This window comes from Rhinoraja longicauda, chromosome 26 (assembly GCF_053455715.1).
Source record: "Rhinoraja longicauda isolate Sanriku21f chromosome 26, sRhiLon1.1, whole genome shotgun sequence".
Classification (NCBI taxonomy): domain Eukaryota; kingdom Metazoa; phylum Chordata; class Chondrichthyes; order Rajiformes; family Arhynchobatidae; genus Rhinoraja; species Rhinoraja longicauda.
Window position 1 is genome coordinate 361,284 of NC_135978.1, and position 15,147 is coordinate 376,430.

The 15,147-nt window shown below is 45.9% G+C and overlaps 1 protein-coding gene across 1 annotated transcript in view; it reads right to left on the reverse strand.

Moving 5' to 3' along the window:
- LOC144606544 (nuclear pore membrane glycoprotein 210-like) overlaps window positions 1-15,147 on the reverse strand; it is a 92,423-nt gene that overhangs the window by 39,478 nt on the left and 37,798 nt on the right. Inside the window, exons 15-19 of the mRNA XM_078422798.1 lie at window positions 13,234-13,455; window positions 11,531-11,704; window positions 5,162-5,354; window positions 3,623-3,720; window positions 1,033-1,140 (exon numbers count right to left, since the gene is read on the reverse strand). Of these exons, the coding sequence (XP_078278924.1) occupies window positions 1,033-1,140; window positions 3,623-3,720; window positions 5,162-5,354; window positions 11,531-11,704; window positions 13,234-13,455 (795 nt within the window). The remainder of the gene's footprint in view (window positions 1-1,032; window positions 1,141-3,622; window positions 3,721-5,161; window positions 5,355-11,530; window positions 11,705-13,233; window positions 13,456-15,147) is intronic.

Below are 15,147 nucleotides of genomic sequence, written 5' to 3' on the forward strand. Positions count from 1 at the left end.
GAATAGCTTTAAGGTGTTGGGGGCAAAGTTTAATGGAGATGTAGGGGCAAGTTTTTTTTACACAGACGATGGTGAGTGCCAGGAACGCTGCTGGGATGGTGGTCGAGGCAAATAGGATAAGTTCATAAGTCATAGGAGCAGAACTGGGCCATTCAGCCCAGAGTCTACTCCGCCCTTCATTCATGGACGATAGAGGCATTTAAGAGACGTTTTAATAGGCATTTGGATTTGCATGAAATGGAGGGATGTGAACTATGTGCAGATTGATAAGAATTGGTCTTGGTATCATGTTTCACACAGACATTGTGGGCCAAAGGGCTTGTTCTTGTACTATATTCCTTTATATTGTATCTTGCTTCTATAGGAATGACTTCTGCACACATGTTAATCCTGGAGATTCTTTACTCTACAGGTCTAAACTTTGGTCAAGATCTTAAACTGTTTGGACCACTATGGGGATAAGGAACTGAATGATCCCATCAAGCCCTTGGGACTTATACACCTCAAGGTTCTTCAAGAGTCTCAGCACCACCTCCTTCTCGATCTCAACCTACCCTGGCATATTTGTATTCTCCTCACTGATCTCGCTGCCCTCCATGTCCTTCTCTTCAATGAATACAGATGTAAGGTTCTCATTTATCACCTCGCCTACATCCCCAGACTCCAAACATAGATTCTCTCCATATCCTTGTGGGTTAACTTACTACCAGGTTTATCTGCCTAGTTTCAGGTGGAAAGGTGTAATGCAAAGCTAGTAGGACTCCAGGCCACAGCACATGGTTCAAATAGTAACCAACAACTGTACAGCGTGCCCCTTATACCTCACTATAATTGCTAGGGTTATTGCTTAGAATTAGATCACAGATTTATCATGGCCAGTTTATCAAATTCAATTTGAATGAGATTTGAGAATTACAACACTATTTTGTGGACTGTGTTCCTATACTCTTTTAATTTTATTGTAAAAGAAACCTTGAATTATTGTTTTAAATGCGTGTCCTACCAATAAATTGTTTTAAATGCGTGTCCTACCAATATATCAGGATGGTTGTACACAGTGAGGTTTCTGGGTACCAAGGAAACATCATCCACCAGCAATAAATCAATGTTGGCCGTTATTGGCACAAACAAACTATTCATCTGCAGAAAACAAGACATATATTTGGACAATGGATTAGATGGATTTAGTACATTACTAAATAAAAAGGCACAACTATAATACTTCAGTGCTTAACTCAAGATGCTGAAAATGACACATTGAGATTGCAATGATGCAGTAATGATGTATGCAGCTGGACTGCCCCTGTTACACACAGAATTTATATTTATTCCTTATTATCATGATTTCCGTTCCCAATCAGCTCTAACAATGCTGGCTATTACTTTGTGTAGGAAGGAACTGCAGATGCTGGTTTAAACCGAAGATAGACACAAAATGCTGGAGTAACTCAGCGGGACAGGCAGCATCTCTGGATAGAAGGAATGGGTGATTTTCAGTCTGAAGAAGGGTCTCGACCAGAAATATCACCCATTCCTTCTATCCAGAGATGCTGCCTGCCCCGCTGAGTTACTCCAGTGTTTTGTGTCTGTCTTCTGGCTATGACTTTACTGTGGGTCCAGGGCATCTAAAGCAGTAAGTAACGAGCACCAGCTGAAGCTGGCTAGTGCTGATTGATGCCATGCCTCCAGTTTGTAAAAGGGAAGACTTCTGTGGAAAACAGGTGAAGTCATTGCTGAAGCTTTGGCAAGTGGGTGGTTCATGAGCAGCCTGATGGTCATGAACAGTCCCAACTGTGACAGGTCTCGTCGACAATCAGTTATCAGAGCTTGGGAACACAGATATTCATCAACTCCGTGCCCTCAGTCAGGCACAAAGAACAGGAGATGACCAGCTCAAAGAATAAAGTGTGGGTACATCTTCTTGAGGAACAAATTAAAAGCGGAACACTCTTCTCGATTCAGAATAACTAGGCTACCAAAGATAGGCAGAAAATGCTGGAGTAACTCTGCTGGTCAGGCAGCATCTCTGGAGAAAAAGGACAGGTGATGTTTTGGGTCGGGACACTTCTTCAACTTCTTCAAAGTATGGGGGAGGGGGAGGGGGAAAGAGGAGAAAATTCCAGGAATCAGGGCTGGCCACAAAATACCTCAAGCAGGGTGGTGCCCTGGTAGGCCCATTGTTGGCAAGGGAAGGTGTGCTCTCAAGAGGGATACAATGGGGTGAACTACGGGACTAGTTAAATGACTGGGGTGGAGGGAGAGGGTGGGGAGTGTAGATAGAAGTTACTAAAAATTAGAGAATTCAACGTCTTAGAATACCACTGGGTTGTAAGCTGCCCAAGCGAAATATGAGATGCTGTTCCTCCAATTTGCACGTGGCCTCACACTTTCGTAATGGAGGAGGCCCAGGACAGAAAGGTCAGGATATGAAGGGGAGTTGAAATGGTTGGCAACCGGGAGGTCCCTTAGCCTTGGTGGACTGAGGTCATAAGTGATAGGAGCAGAATTAGGCTATTTGGCCCATTGTCTGCTCCGCCATTCAATCAAGGCTGATCGATCTCTCCCTCCTAATCCCATTCTTCAGCCTTCTCCCCATAACCCCTGACACCCGTACTAATCAAGAATCTATCTATCACTGCACTAAAAATATCCATTAACGGCCTCCACAGCCTTCTGTGGCAAAGAATTCCAGAGATTCACCACCCGCCGACTTAAGAAATTCCTCCTCATCTTCCTCTCGGAATGTCCTTTAATTCTGAGGCTATTTCCTCTGGTCCTAGACTCTCCCACTGGTGGAAACATAGGTTTCTGAGCATAGGTGTTGAGTGGGAAAGAGAATTAGGATGGACTGGTGGGAGTGAGATATGGGCCAAACCCAGGCAAGTGGGACTAGTGTAAATGGAACATGTTGGTTGGTGTGGGCCGAAGGACCTGTTTCCACACTGTATGACAATGTAACCTACAGACCTGCACATCTTTGGAGTGTGGGAGGAAACCGGAGCACAGAGAAAACCACGCGGTCACAGGGACAATGTACAAACTGCATACAGACAGCACCCGTAGTCAGGATCGAACCTGGGTCTCTGGTGTTGTGAGGCAGCAACTCTACAATTGCACCAGTGTGCTGACCCTTGCCTCTAACTGGCTCCCTTATCTTTCCATCTATTACCTACCGTCCTCCCTCTCACTTCTATATGCCGGCCATCCTTCCCTATACTCTCACTCCTCCTTCAACCCAAATGTTGACCTTTGCCTTCACCCACCTTTGCTGAGTTTTTCCAGAAATTTGTTATTCATTCCAGATTCCACAATGTGAATTTTCAATATCATTTAGGAAGTTGGTCAAGTTTTATAGTTGAAGAATTACACAGAAATGTTCAAAGAAAATGTAAATAAGGATATGTGATAGTATATTTTCTAAATAAAATCTAAGTACCAGATGATGTTACAAAAGGTAGAGAGAAGTTCATCTCAAATTCTACCAATTTATTTATTACAGGATTGACAAAATAATCCAGATCACTGACAACTTGACTGGAAATAGTTTTAAACAGTGTGCACAAGACAGAAATGTAAAGGCATAAATGAATTTGCATAACTCAAAGCTCTACTGTTAACTTACTTCAGGGGTTAAGTCTGTCTGAGTCTTTCGATACCCAACCAAATATACTGAAATGGACACAGTTCCTTTCTTCCTGTAAACTGTAACCATTCTATGACCTGTTTTAAAAAATGAAAATATAAGATGTACACTCAGTGGTGATAGAAAAATTACAAGAAAATATTTTAGCAAAAAAGAAATACAACACAAAACAAGCTCTTCAGTCCACTGAGTTTGTCGTCTATCCACCACCCATTTATCTTAATCCCATGTTAATCCCACTTTAATCCTCCTTATATACTCAACAACTCCCTCCAGATTTAACCACTCATCTTTACTCAATAGGTTTTGTACAGAGACCATTTAACCTATCGACCTGCACATCTCTGAGATGTGGCAGGAAACCGGAGCACCCAGAAGAAACTCCCACAGTCACAGGGAGAATGTGCAACTCTACAGGCAGCACCAAGATGAAGATTGAACCGAGTGAGGCAGTGGGTGTACGAGCTGCATTACCCTGCCACCACATGTTTAGTTTCATTAATTCTCCAAACTGAGTTTCTACAGGCCCTATATTCACTCTCCTTATACTTTTTGCTTCAGCATCTTCCGGAATTCCTACCGTCTGTTGTTACATTCTAGACTCTTTGTTTTATACTCTAATTTTTTCTTTTTTATTCTTTCAGTCATTCTTTTATGCTTTTTATATTTTGTCCTACTTTCTGACCCACCAGCTCATTGGCCACTCACACAACAACAAGGTATTCCCAACCCATTTCTGAATTAAGATCCTAGAGATGGCCAAATTTGCCTTTCATCTTTCTGCTCTACCAACTCTCTCACCCTTCCACACCACAAACCGATGTAGCTCATTTGCCCAGACGCAGATCTCCTGAAGCCACCTATCATCTTTCCAATCACCTGACAGTCATTCACCTCAAACCTGCCTCGGGTGGAAAATTAAGTCACAACAGAAGGTTTACAAGCAAAACGCTTGTTGGCAACCTACTGCCATGCTCCCTAGCACAACCATTTAGGTGCACTAACCGCTGGGGCATTTCTGTATCTTTGCTTTGATTGGGTTGGAGCAGTGTATGAGAGTGTATTTAAGAAAAGTCCACTCTGCAACAAAATCTTCCAGGTCATAAAAATAATTTATTGTCCCTGAAGATCTCAAGTAGGATTCAGAGATGAGCTTTGTATTAAAAAAATGTGCTTCACCAGAGATTACAGGTTACATTACGTTCAGGTTACATTACGTTCAGGGTACATTACATTCAGTCACTTGATTTTGTGGCAAATAAACCAATTTATATTCTTCAACTCACTCCACCTTGATGAGGACATCGTCTTGCATACACAGGAAAGAATTCCTAGAATTTAGGGCAGGAGTTCTGTTTACTAGATTTCATCCTTTGAAATAGCTACTGCAGCTTGTTTTTGTATTATACAGTTCAAACAGATCCTGGTATTTAAAATAATATTATTAGACAATCTATTCTCCTACTGTGGCTTTTTGCAATATATTAAGATGCTTGTGATCGGCACACAATACACTACCATGTAGTCTCTTCTGTCCACTTCCGTCATCTCTTAAAATCATTTCCATGAGTAATGTAGGATGAAGACTGCCCAGAGAAGAGTTGGATGATTTCCAGTTAATGAACAGAGAGGTAAAGTTATCAAACTTCCGACCATATTGATCATATGCAGTTAGTTCCAAAATGGTGTTTCTGCAGAAAGAAACTGGTACCTACTCAAACAAAAAAGACAGAAAATGATATTTAAAAATAACAAATACAAAACATGAAACTTTAATATATATATATTGAAATAGCAGTATTAAGAAAATGCTTAAGAAAAGCACACTTTTCACAAGTGTAAGAAATTATTAATTTCAGATTAATATTAAAACAACAGTTCTTTAAAATCATATAAGCAAAGAATTTTAATTTTTGAGAGTCTAATTTGACAGATTTTTGATTAAGTGACTAAGTGAACAAGCGTTTGAGAGACCAGCGAGATGGATTTGCAGGACTGCAGGCAACAAAACAAACTCAATGTTAGCATTTATTTCAAGAGGATTTGAATACAAAAGGAGTTTAGAAGAATGAGGGGGGAACCACATTGAAACATTCAGAATAGTGAAAGGCTTGGATAGAGTGGATGTGGAGAGAATGTTTCCACTAGTGGGAGAGTCCAGGACAAGAGGCCATCGCCTCAGAATTAAAGGACGTTCTTTTAGGAAGGAGATGAAGAGAAATTTCTTTAGTCAGAGGGTCATGAATTTGTGGAATTCTGCCACAGATGGCTGTAGAAGCCAAGTCCATGGATATTTTTAAGGCATAGATAGAATTTTGATTAGTACAGGTGTCAGAAGTTATGGGGAGAAGGCAGGAGAATGGGGTTAGGAGGGAGAGATAGATCAGCCATGATTGAATGGCAGAGTGGACTTGATGGGCTGAATTCTACGTCTATCGCTTATGATCATCGGCCATGCCGGGACATTGTGCGTGGCTGCATTTCTGATTTGTGAACTGCTCATGTTATGAATAGTTATCCTTCTATATCCTTCCATTCCATGTACATCCATGTACCTATTCGAATGTCCCTTAAATGCAAACTTCGCTCCCAATCCATATTGCAAAGTGGAGATTAAACCAGCACGGACTCATGACATGAGAATACTGAACCAAAACGTTTGGAATATCAGTTAAGTGATAAAGCTTAGTTATAATTTCAGTTTGTTGTAAATCTTTCTAGTCTGATGTTATTAATTTAGTCCAAAACAAAATTGTAGAACATATTTGGCTTTACAGAAATGTTTGTACAATGATCAGACAAAATTCTTAAAATATTAGGATCTCTAAAACTTTGGATTGCATGGCTGATTTGTGCTTAAATTCTACATTATTGCTGAGGATTTCTCCTTTCCATGATTTCAGTGACAGTCTCTATCAGTTTTATTATGGACTATGGCGAGTCCGGAAACTTGTCCTTTGTGGAAGAAGTTTATTGCGACAGCAATATTCGTATACAAAGGTTTAACAACAAGATAACGGACAACCATCAAAAACTCACTGTCTTCTTCGAAGACGTCTCCGAACTAACTCTTTTCGGGCGCCAAAAGCGCACATGACAACGCTGTCCAATCAGCGATGTCGCTCTCTGGACCAATCCCTACTATCGCGCTCACACGTGACCTTGCTGGCCAATCTGAGGGTTCGACGACCAGGACCATTCTCTATGGTCGCTACATGACCCCCCCCAGAACCCGAGGTACGGAACCTAGCAGGGAGCCGGATTTCGCGACCATAACGAATAAGGAGAGGGGGCGCCTGAACCACAGGAGCCGGAGATTCCGGACTTGGAGGAACAGCCGGAGCGGGGGGTCCTGGACTGAGCGGAACTGACAGAGGCCGGCCTCTCCTAGGGGGTTGGCCGACCAGGACTGGTTGATCCGGATCCAAGTGTGCAGGTTTAAGCCGGGACACCGAGACGAGCTCACTCCTGCCGCCCACGTCTAAGGTGAAGGTAGCCGTCCCCTTACGCAAAACCCGGAACGGCCCTTCATAGACCCTCTGCAACGGGGCACGATGGGAATCCTTTCGCAAAAACACAAACTCACAGTCCTTCAGGGAAGGCGGTTCATGTACCATGGGACACCCATGACGTGAAGTCGGAACTGGGGCCAGGGAACCCACCCGTGCCCGGAGCGATGCTAAGACTGATGGGACTGGAGGCAGCTGGTCTGAGGGGTCCGGAAACAAATCCCCGGGTACTCGAAGTGGCGAGCCATACACTAGCTCCGCGGACGAAGCACCGAGATCTTGCTTAGGAGCAGTCCGGATGCCCAGAAGGACCCAGGGGAGTTGGTCTACCCAGTCCGGGCCTTCAAGCCTTGCACTGAGGGACGCCTTGAGTTGACGGTGGAACCTCTCCACAAGCCCATTTGCCTGGGGGTGGTATGCTGTAGTGTGTTGTAACCGGGAACCGTACAGCTCGGCTAGCGTGGTCCAGAGGGACGAAGTGAACTGTGGCCCCCTGTCGGTGGTAATAACTGCCGGAACCCCGAAACGTGCTACCCAATGGAGGGCCAAAGTTTGGCACAAGAGGCTGCCGAGATATCGGACAATGGGAAAGCCTCTGGCCACCGGGTGAACCGATCCACCACCATGAGGAGATGGGTGTAGCCCCGGGAGGAAGGCAAGGGCCCGACTAAATCCACGTGAATGTGGAAAAAACGAACTGCTGGGACCTCAAACTCCTGTACGGGGGGCTGGACATGGCGCTGGACTTTAGCGGTCTGGCAGGGAACGCAGGAACGTGCCCAACCCGCTACCTGTTTACGTAGGCCATGCCAGACAAACCGAGCTGCTACTAAAGCAGAGGTGGAGCGGATGGACGGGTGCGCCAGCCCGTGAATGGCATCGAAAACCCGGCGCTGAAGGGAGGGCGGCACTACCGGCCTGGGACGGGGAAGGGAAACATCACACCAGACTTTTGTGCCTTCCGACCCGCAGGCTACCTGAGCCAACTTCAACCCCGAAGTGGTGGACTGGTATGCCGAGGCGGTATCCGCCAGAAGCTGTGCCTCCGCAAGCTCCTGGGGATCCACCTCGCAGTCCACCGCCGAAATGGGGGAACAAGCAGGTTTAGACAGGGCGTCAGCAACGGCATTAAGCTTACCCGCGACATGACGGACATCGGTGGTAAATTCGGAGATGGCAGTCAGGTGCTGCTGCTGGCGGGCCGACCATGGGTCAGACAATTTGAAAAATGCAAATGTTAATGGTTTATGGTCCGTAAAGGCCACAAATGGGCGGCCCTCAAGGAAATACCTGAAATGACGAACAGCTAAATAGAGGGCCAGAAGCTCTCGGTCAAATGCGCTATACTTCAGCTCAGCCGAATTTAGTTGCCGGCTGAAAAACGCCAAGGGCTGCCTACGGCCACCGACCTGCTGTTCCAAAACCCCACCCACCGCCACGTCAGACGCGTCAACCGTCAGGGCCGTGGGGGCGGAGGGGCTCGGTGGCGTCTGCCAAGGCTGCCTTAGCTGCTGTAAAAGCCGACTCTGCGGCCGGGGACCATATCAACTCTACCGGTTTTCCCGCAAGGCACTGGAAGAGCGGGCGCATGACCCGCGCAGCTGCCGGAACGAACCTATGGTAGAAGTTAACCATACCTACGAACTCCTGCAGCCCTTTCACTGTGGTGGGCCTGGGAAATGCCCGGATAGCCTCCACCTTCTCGGGCAAAGGGGTGGCGCCGGCAGGGGTGATTCTGTGCCCTAAAAAATCAAGAGAAGGGAGGCCGAATTGACACTTGGAGGGTTGGATAATTAGCCCGTGGTCTTGGAGCCGCTGGAACACAGTCCGCAAGTGGACCTGGTGTTCCTGCACTGAGGGGCTGGCGACCAGGATGTCGTCTAAATAAATAAACAAAAAGGGTAAACCCCGACCCACACGGTCCATCAGTCGTTGGAAAGCCTGTGCCGCGTTCTTTAAACCGAAAGGCATGCGCAACCATTCGAACAACCCGAACGGAGTAATCGTGGCAGTTTTCTGTATGTCCTCCGGCCGCACCGGAATCTGGTGGTATCCTCGCACCAAATCGATTTTGGAGAACACCACCGCCCCTTCCAGCCCAGACGAAAAGTCCTGCAGGTGCGGTATGGGGTAGCGATCAGCCGTGGTGACAGCATTTAGACGCCGATAATCGCCACATGGTCTCCACCCCCCAGATGCCTTGGAGACCATATGCAACGGCGAGGCCCATGGGCTGTCGGACTGACGGACAATGCCCATTTCCTCCATCTTCCTAAATTCCGCCCGTGCCAGCACCAGTTTGTCTGGCGGTAGTCTCCTGGCCCGAGCGAAAACGGGAGGGCCCTCGGTGCGAATGTGGTGGACCACGCCGTGTTTGGCCGAAGGGGTGTCAAAACGCTGGATGAGCAGCTCTGGAAACTCCGCCAGGACCTCAGCATACGAGTCAGGGGCCGCGACGACGGCCTGGACAGTAGGGCTGGGCGGGGAGGCGATTGTCGGAGCGACTGGCTCCTCGCTGGCGGAGGGTCGGAGGTCGTTACCGCAGACATCGGGGACCAGTGAAAAGGCCCAGAGAAAATCTGCGCCTAGGATCGCTTGTCTGACGTCTGCTATAATGAATGGTCATTCATACGTGCGGAGGCCTAACACAAGGGACATCTTCCGCGTACCGAACGTGCGGATGGGGCTGCCATTAACCGCGATGAGGGTAGGACCTGTCTTACCCGATCTGGTCTCAAGGTCGGTCGGCGGCACTATACTGACAATGGCTCCCGTGTCCACTAAAAATTCTGTGTCCGTGAATCGATCTCGGACGTAGAGGCGTCGGTTCTGTCCAATCGCAACTGCCCCTTATGTACGATCGGCCGAGGCATTTCCCGCGAAAGTACAAGGTGAGCGGCAGTTGCGGGATTCTCTACCCGATCGTAGATGATAATAACACCAGCCGCGCTTGTGCGGATCTTTTTGGCGGGCTTTTGGAGGACTGGCGGGAGACGCGGCGCCATCTTGATGTCGCTGTGGCGTGGTAACTGATGTCGAGACCTTGTTGATCGAACCACTCCCCTTCGATTTGGCTGCAATGAACGCATCAGCTTTTTCTGCATATGCTTCTGGGTCCTTAAAAGAACAATCCGTGAGCAGCAGTCGGACATCCTCGGGAAGCTTCTCTCGGAATGCCTGCTCGAACATGAGGCAATCCGTATGTTCACCGGCCAGCATCATCATCTCGGCCATGAGAACGGACGGCAGTCGATCTCCGAGATCCGGTAGGTGCAGAAGTTTTTTGGCGCGATCATGCCTATGGAACCCGAAGGTTCGTAGTAACAGTGCCTTCATGGCCTCGTACTTGTTTTCCGCAGGAGGATTTACAATGAACCGCATCACTCGTGTGGTCGTCTCTGGCGATAGGGCGCTGACGAGGTAGTAATACTTCGTCGCGTCTGTGGATATGTTTCTCAAATGAAACTGGGCTTCGGTGTGGACAAACCAAGATTGTGGTTGATGTGTCCAAAACGACGGAAGGTGAACGCTTACTGCGCTTAACTGCGGTGTGCCATGCGCAGCATCCAACAACGGGGCGTCGTGTTCGTCCATGGTCGGTGATCGTCCAGATCACGTCGGGGTCACCAATATGGCGAGTCTGGAAACTTGTCCTTTGTGGAAGAAGTTTATTGCGACAGCAATATTCGTATACAAAGGTTTAACAACAAGATAACGGACAACCATCAAAAACTCACTGTCTTCTTCGAAGACGTCTCTGAACTAACTCTTTTTGGGCGCCAAAAGCGCACATGACAACGCTGTCCAATCAGCGATGTCGCTCTCTGGACCAATCCCTACGGTCGCGCTCACACGTGACCTTGCTGGCCAATCTGAGGGTTCGACGACCAGGACCATTCTCTATGGTCGCTACAGGACCACCATATTTCTGCAGCAAATGATTATAAGTTATCCCATTTGGAACCAGACATCACACGCCACACTAGCCTTTTAAAAATTGATGTTATTATTTTAGAAACAAGGAACGACAGATACTGGTCCATAAAAAAGACACAAAGTGCTGGAGTAACAGCACCTCTGGAGAACATGGGTAGGTGACGTTTCGGGTCAGGACCTTTCTTCAGACTCTAATTAATTTGCTCTGCAAGAACTCTGCCATTAGGCTGGGTTTGGAGCTCATCAGCCGCCCCAACTCCTGGAGCCAGAAGCCTGGCACCCTGCTTGCTGCACCCTTCAGCTGCACAAGTAAACACTTGCATGATGGTGAAATATCTTCTTTGCAATGATAGATTTTTTTTTGTGTTTTTGTAAAATTTCTTGCCATGTAATGCATAATTCCACATAAATATGATGTCGGCTAACAAACCTTGAACCTTACCAATTGCTTGTTGTGTTGCAGCAGAGGGCATGGAAGACCACGTTCTCGTGACTTATACACAGGAGCCAACGTCACGCTGGTGGGCACAGCACAGACTAACTTCACTTTTACACTTTCAACAGCAGGGTTGAGATTCAACAAGCTTGGCTGGTTACCAACTTTAAATGTCAAAAACTACCATGGAAAGATTCAAAAGTTAATTTCAAGTTCACAAAAGCAAGATTTATTTTTAATCTCTAAAATAGTAACTTTACACTCAAAATACTCACTAACGTTTATTATAAATAGTTCAATTTCATTCACACTTTATCTTGTAATTCAAAATTGAAAAATTTGTTGAAAGAGAACTTCGATCCATTAAAACTAATGGGTTGATGTCTGAAGAAAGGTTCCAACCTGAAACGTCACCCATCCTTTTTCTCCAGAGATGCTGCCTGACCTGCTGAGTTACACCATCATTTTGTGTCTATCTTCCATTAAAACTAATTTTGAATTGGTGCAATGAATATAAGGCAGAATTAAAAAGGCGGAAATCTCACCACAACAGGGACATAATGGGCAGAGTATTATGTATCATCAGATTATTATCCACAGAAGTGCCACCACTCCCAAGCAGACAACTGCTAAAGGATTTGTGGCCCACCGGGTTGAGATGCAGACATGCAGAAACAGGGACCTGCAGATGGTGATTTACACAAAAGGACACAGAGTAAATTGTCACTAGTGTGCAGGATAGTGCTAGTGTACGGGGTGATCGCTGGTCGGCATGGACTCAGTGGGCCGATGGAACTGTTTTGCCTGTAAAGTCTAAAGGCACAAAGTGCTGGAGTAACTCAGCGGGTCTGGAGAACATGGATAGGTGACGTTTCGGGTCAGGACCCTTCTTCGGACTAACCAGTGGACCAGGAAGCCACAAAAATCATAAATGGTTTTGCAATACATAGAAAATGTTGAAAACATTATGAAGGTTGAACAGTATTTGCAACGCAAAAGACAAGCTTATTGTTTAGACCATCTCTGTTGAACATCTCAGTGGCATTTTCTTCACGTCTTAAAACTTTACCATAACCTCCTTGCTTTAAAGACCATATTATAACAAGCCTAATTTATTTAAATACTGTTCCTCTTTGATTTTACTTTTAAAACAAGTTTTCCAGAAACTAGGGATTGTCATTCCTTCTATTCCTGAAGCAACTAACAGAGTCCCTAGATCATGAAGATATCACTATAAACCACAAAATGTACCTACAAAGAAAATCTAGTTGGAAGGAACTGCAGATGCTGGTTTAAACCGAAGATAGACAGAAAAAAGCTGGAGTAACTCAGCGGGACTGGGAGCATCTCTGGAGAGAAGGAATGAGTGACGTTTCGGATCGAGACCCTTCTTCAGACTGGTCTGAAGAAGGGTCTCAGCCTGAAACATCACCCATTTATTCTCTCCAGAGATGCTGCCTGTCCCGCTGAGTTACTCCAGCATTTTCCGTCTATCTTCAAAAAAAATCTGGTTATTCTCCACTGCAACAAATTTTCAAATTCTATATATTAATACCATGTTTTTCTTTGTCAAATTTAGAAATCAGTATAATCAATCAGTTTTGTTCAGAAAATTAAAAGGTTTCATTTTCACTGATGAATCAACAACTGATTTCAGAATTGTGGAAAATTGGGATTTAAATCACATTTGCATGTAATCTCTTTCTTACCTGTTCTCCTAAGGCTACACAGGTGACTCTAAACCCATGATGATTTTTCTTTTTCATCGATGGAGCCCATTGTTGTTTGATGGTTATCTTATCCTTCTTTTCACCTATCAGATCCATGAAAAATCCTGATGGCTCCAGTACCCAAGGCCTGGGTCCTCCTTCAAACAGCATTTCTTTTGAAGAGGTTAGAGTGACTATAGCAACAGCAACTGGATCAATAGCCTGACATTAGGAACAGAATAGTAAATACCTGGGAATCATTCTCCTGAGATGAAATCTAAAGTATTAACAAAAATAGGCTCACGGTTCTTGTTACCAGAATCTTTATATTGTTAAAATATAAATTCATTTATGTGATTTGGATGAATCATATTTGGTATGTTATGGAAATACCTCCTCTGGAGGTATTTATAGTCGAACTATCTGCATTTAAATCGATGGGAAGCTATATCCTGATTGTTCGTGACTAAGACTTGTACCAAAGAGGAATTTTGAGAAAGTTTTAATTGTGAGACTAAAACCGCTACTTCCCTCATCATAGCTCGGACATAATCATAACACACAATCACAATCTTAAATCGTTTTCACTCTGACTGCTATGTTAAATTTTAACCCGAGCAATCCAGTAGAAGTTGTAGCTGGCATGCCTTTGCCACAGGAGTCAGGGGAAGTAGATCTCAGTTTTAAAGGAACTCTCTCCATGGTGACCACAGTACAATAGGTTAAAGGATACCAGACATGTGAACGTTGTGGAAGGGAGGGGAGGAAACATGTCTACATTGTGTGTAGTTTCACCACACCCCTCCACCTATAATCGACAATGCATGAAGTTCCAACCCACCAGCGGCATAGACTAATCACCGCAGATTAGAATGTACCTCTGCCATGCAAAGCAGCAAGTGTGCCAAGTTGGTGCAGCAGGTAGTGCTGCTGGATAGTCTCCGGGCTTCACCATGATGTTACACGTTGTTTGTGGGGAGTTTGCTGGTAGCACATTCTTTATGTGGCTACATGGGTTTCTCCACTTCCTAAAGACATGCTGGTTGTTTAATTGGCTGCTGTAAATGACCACTGATATGGTGGTTGGCCGAAACAGAGGAAAATTGTTGAGTACTTTAGACAATGGATTGCATAGACCTGGTGGCTGAAATGGCTCCTTCTGTGACAGAAAATATGAAATAATGCATTGACACTGGTCATGAAACATGGAATGTGCAGAGGGGATCTTTGCAAGGAGGGTATGGGCTGTGCATGTTATCAAGTGTGAATAAATAGGCTTTCACTTTAAAACTGGAAGAACTCAGCAGGTCAAGCAGTACCTGTGGAGACAAAGGAATGATCAAGGCATCAGGACCTGCTGAGGACTGCTTGGCCTGCTGAGGACTGAGGTTGGAGAGGGAAGGTCGTCAGTAAATAGAAATGAGAGGGACGGGTGAGACAGAGGCTGACAGAGGAGGTGATAGGTGGAAGCAGGTGGGAATGGAAGTGGGATAAGGATTGGGAATGAGGGGAAGTGGGAGGGGGATTGGGAATGGGAGGGGGAGTGGGAATGGGAGGGGGATTGGGAATGGGAGGGGGATTGGGAATGGGAGGGGGAGGGGTAATGGGAAGGGGAGTGGGAATGGGAGTGGTTGGGGAGGGAGAGGGGGGAATGGGAGGGGTAGTGGGAGGGAGGGGGAATGGGAGGGGAAGTGGGAGTAAGAGGGGGGGAATGGAAGGGGGAGGGGGAGTAGGAGGGGAGGGGGAGGAGGAGGGGGAATGGGAGGGGGAGGGGGGAATGGAATGGGGAGTAGGAATTGGGGGGGGGAGTAGGAGGGGAGGGGTATATTGAGTCTGAGGCTGGAAGATGATAAGTAGAACCAGCATCTGTACTCTCATGTTTCCAGTCCACTTAAAAATATTAGAAACCATTTT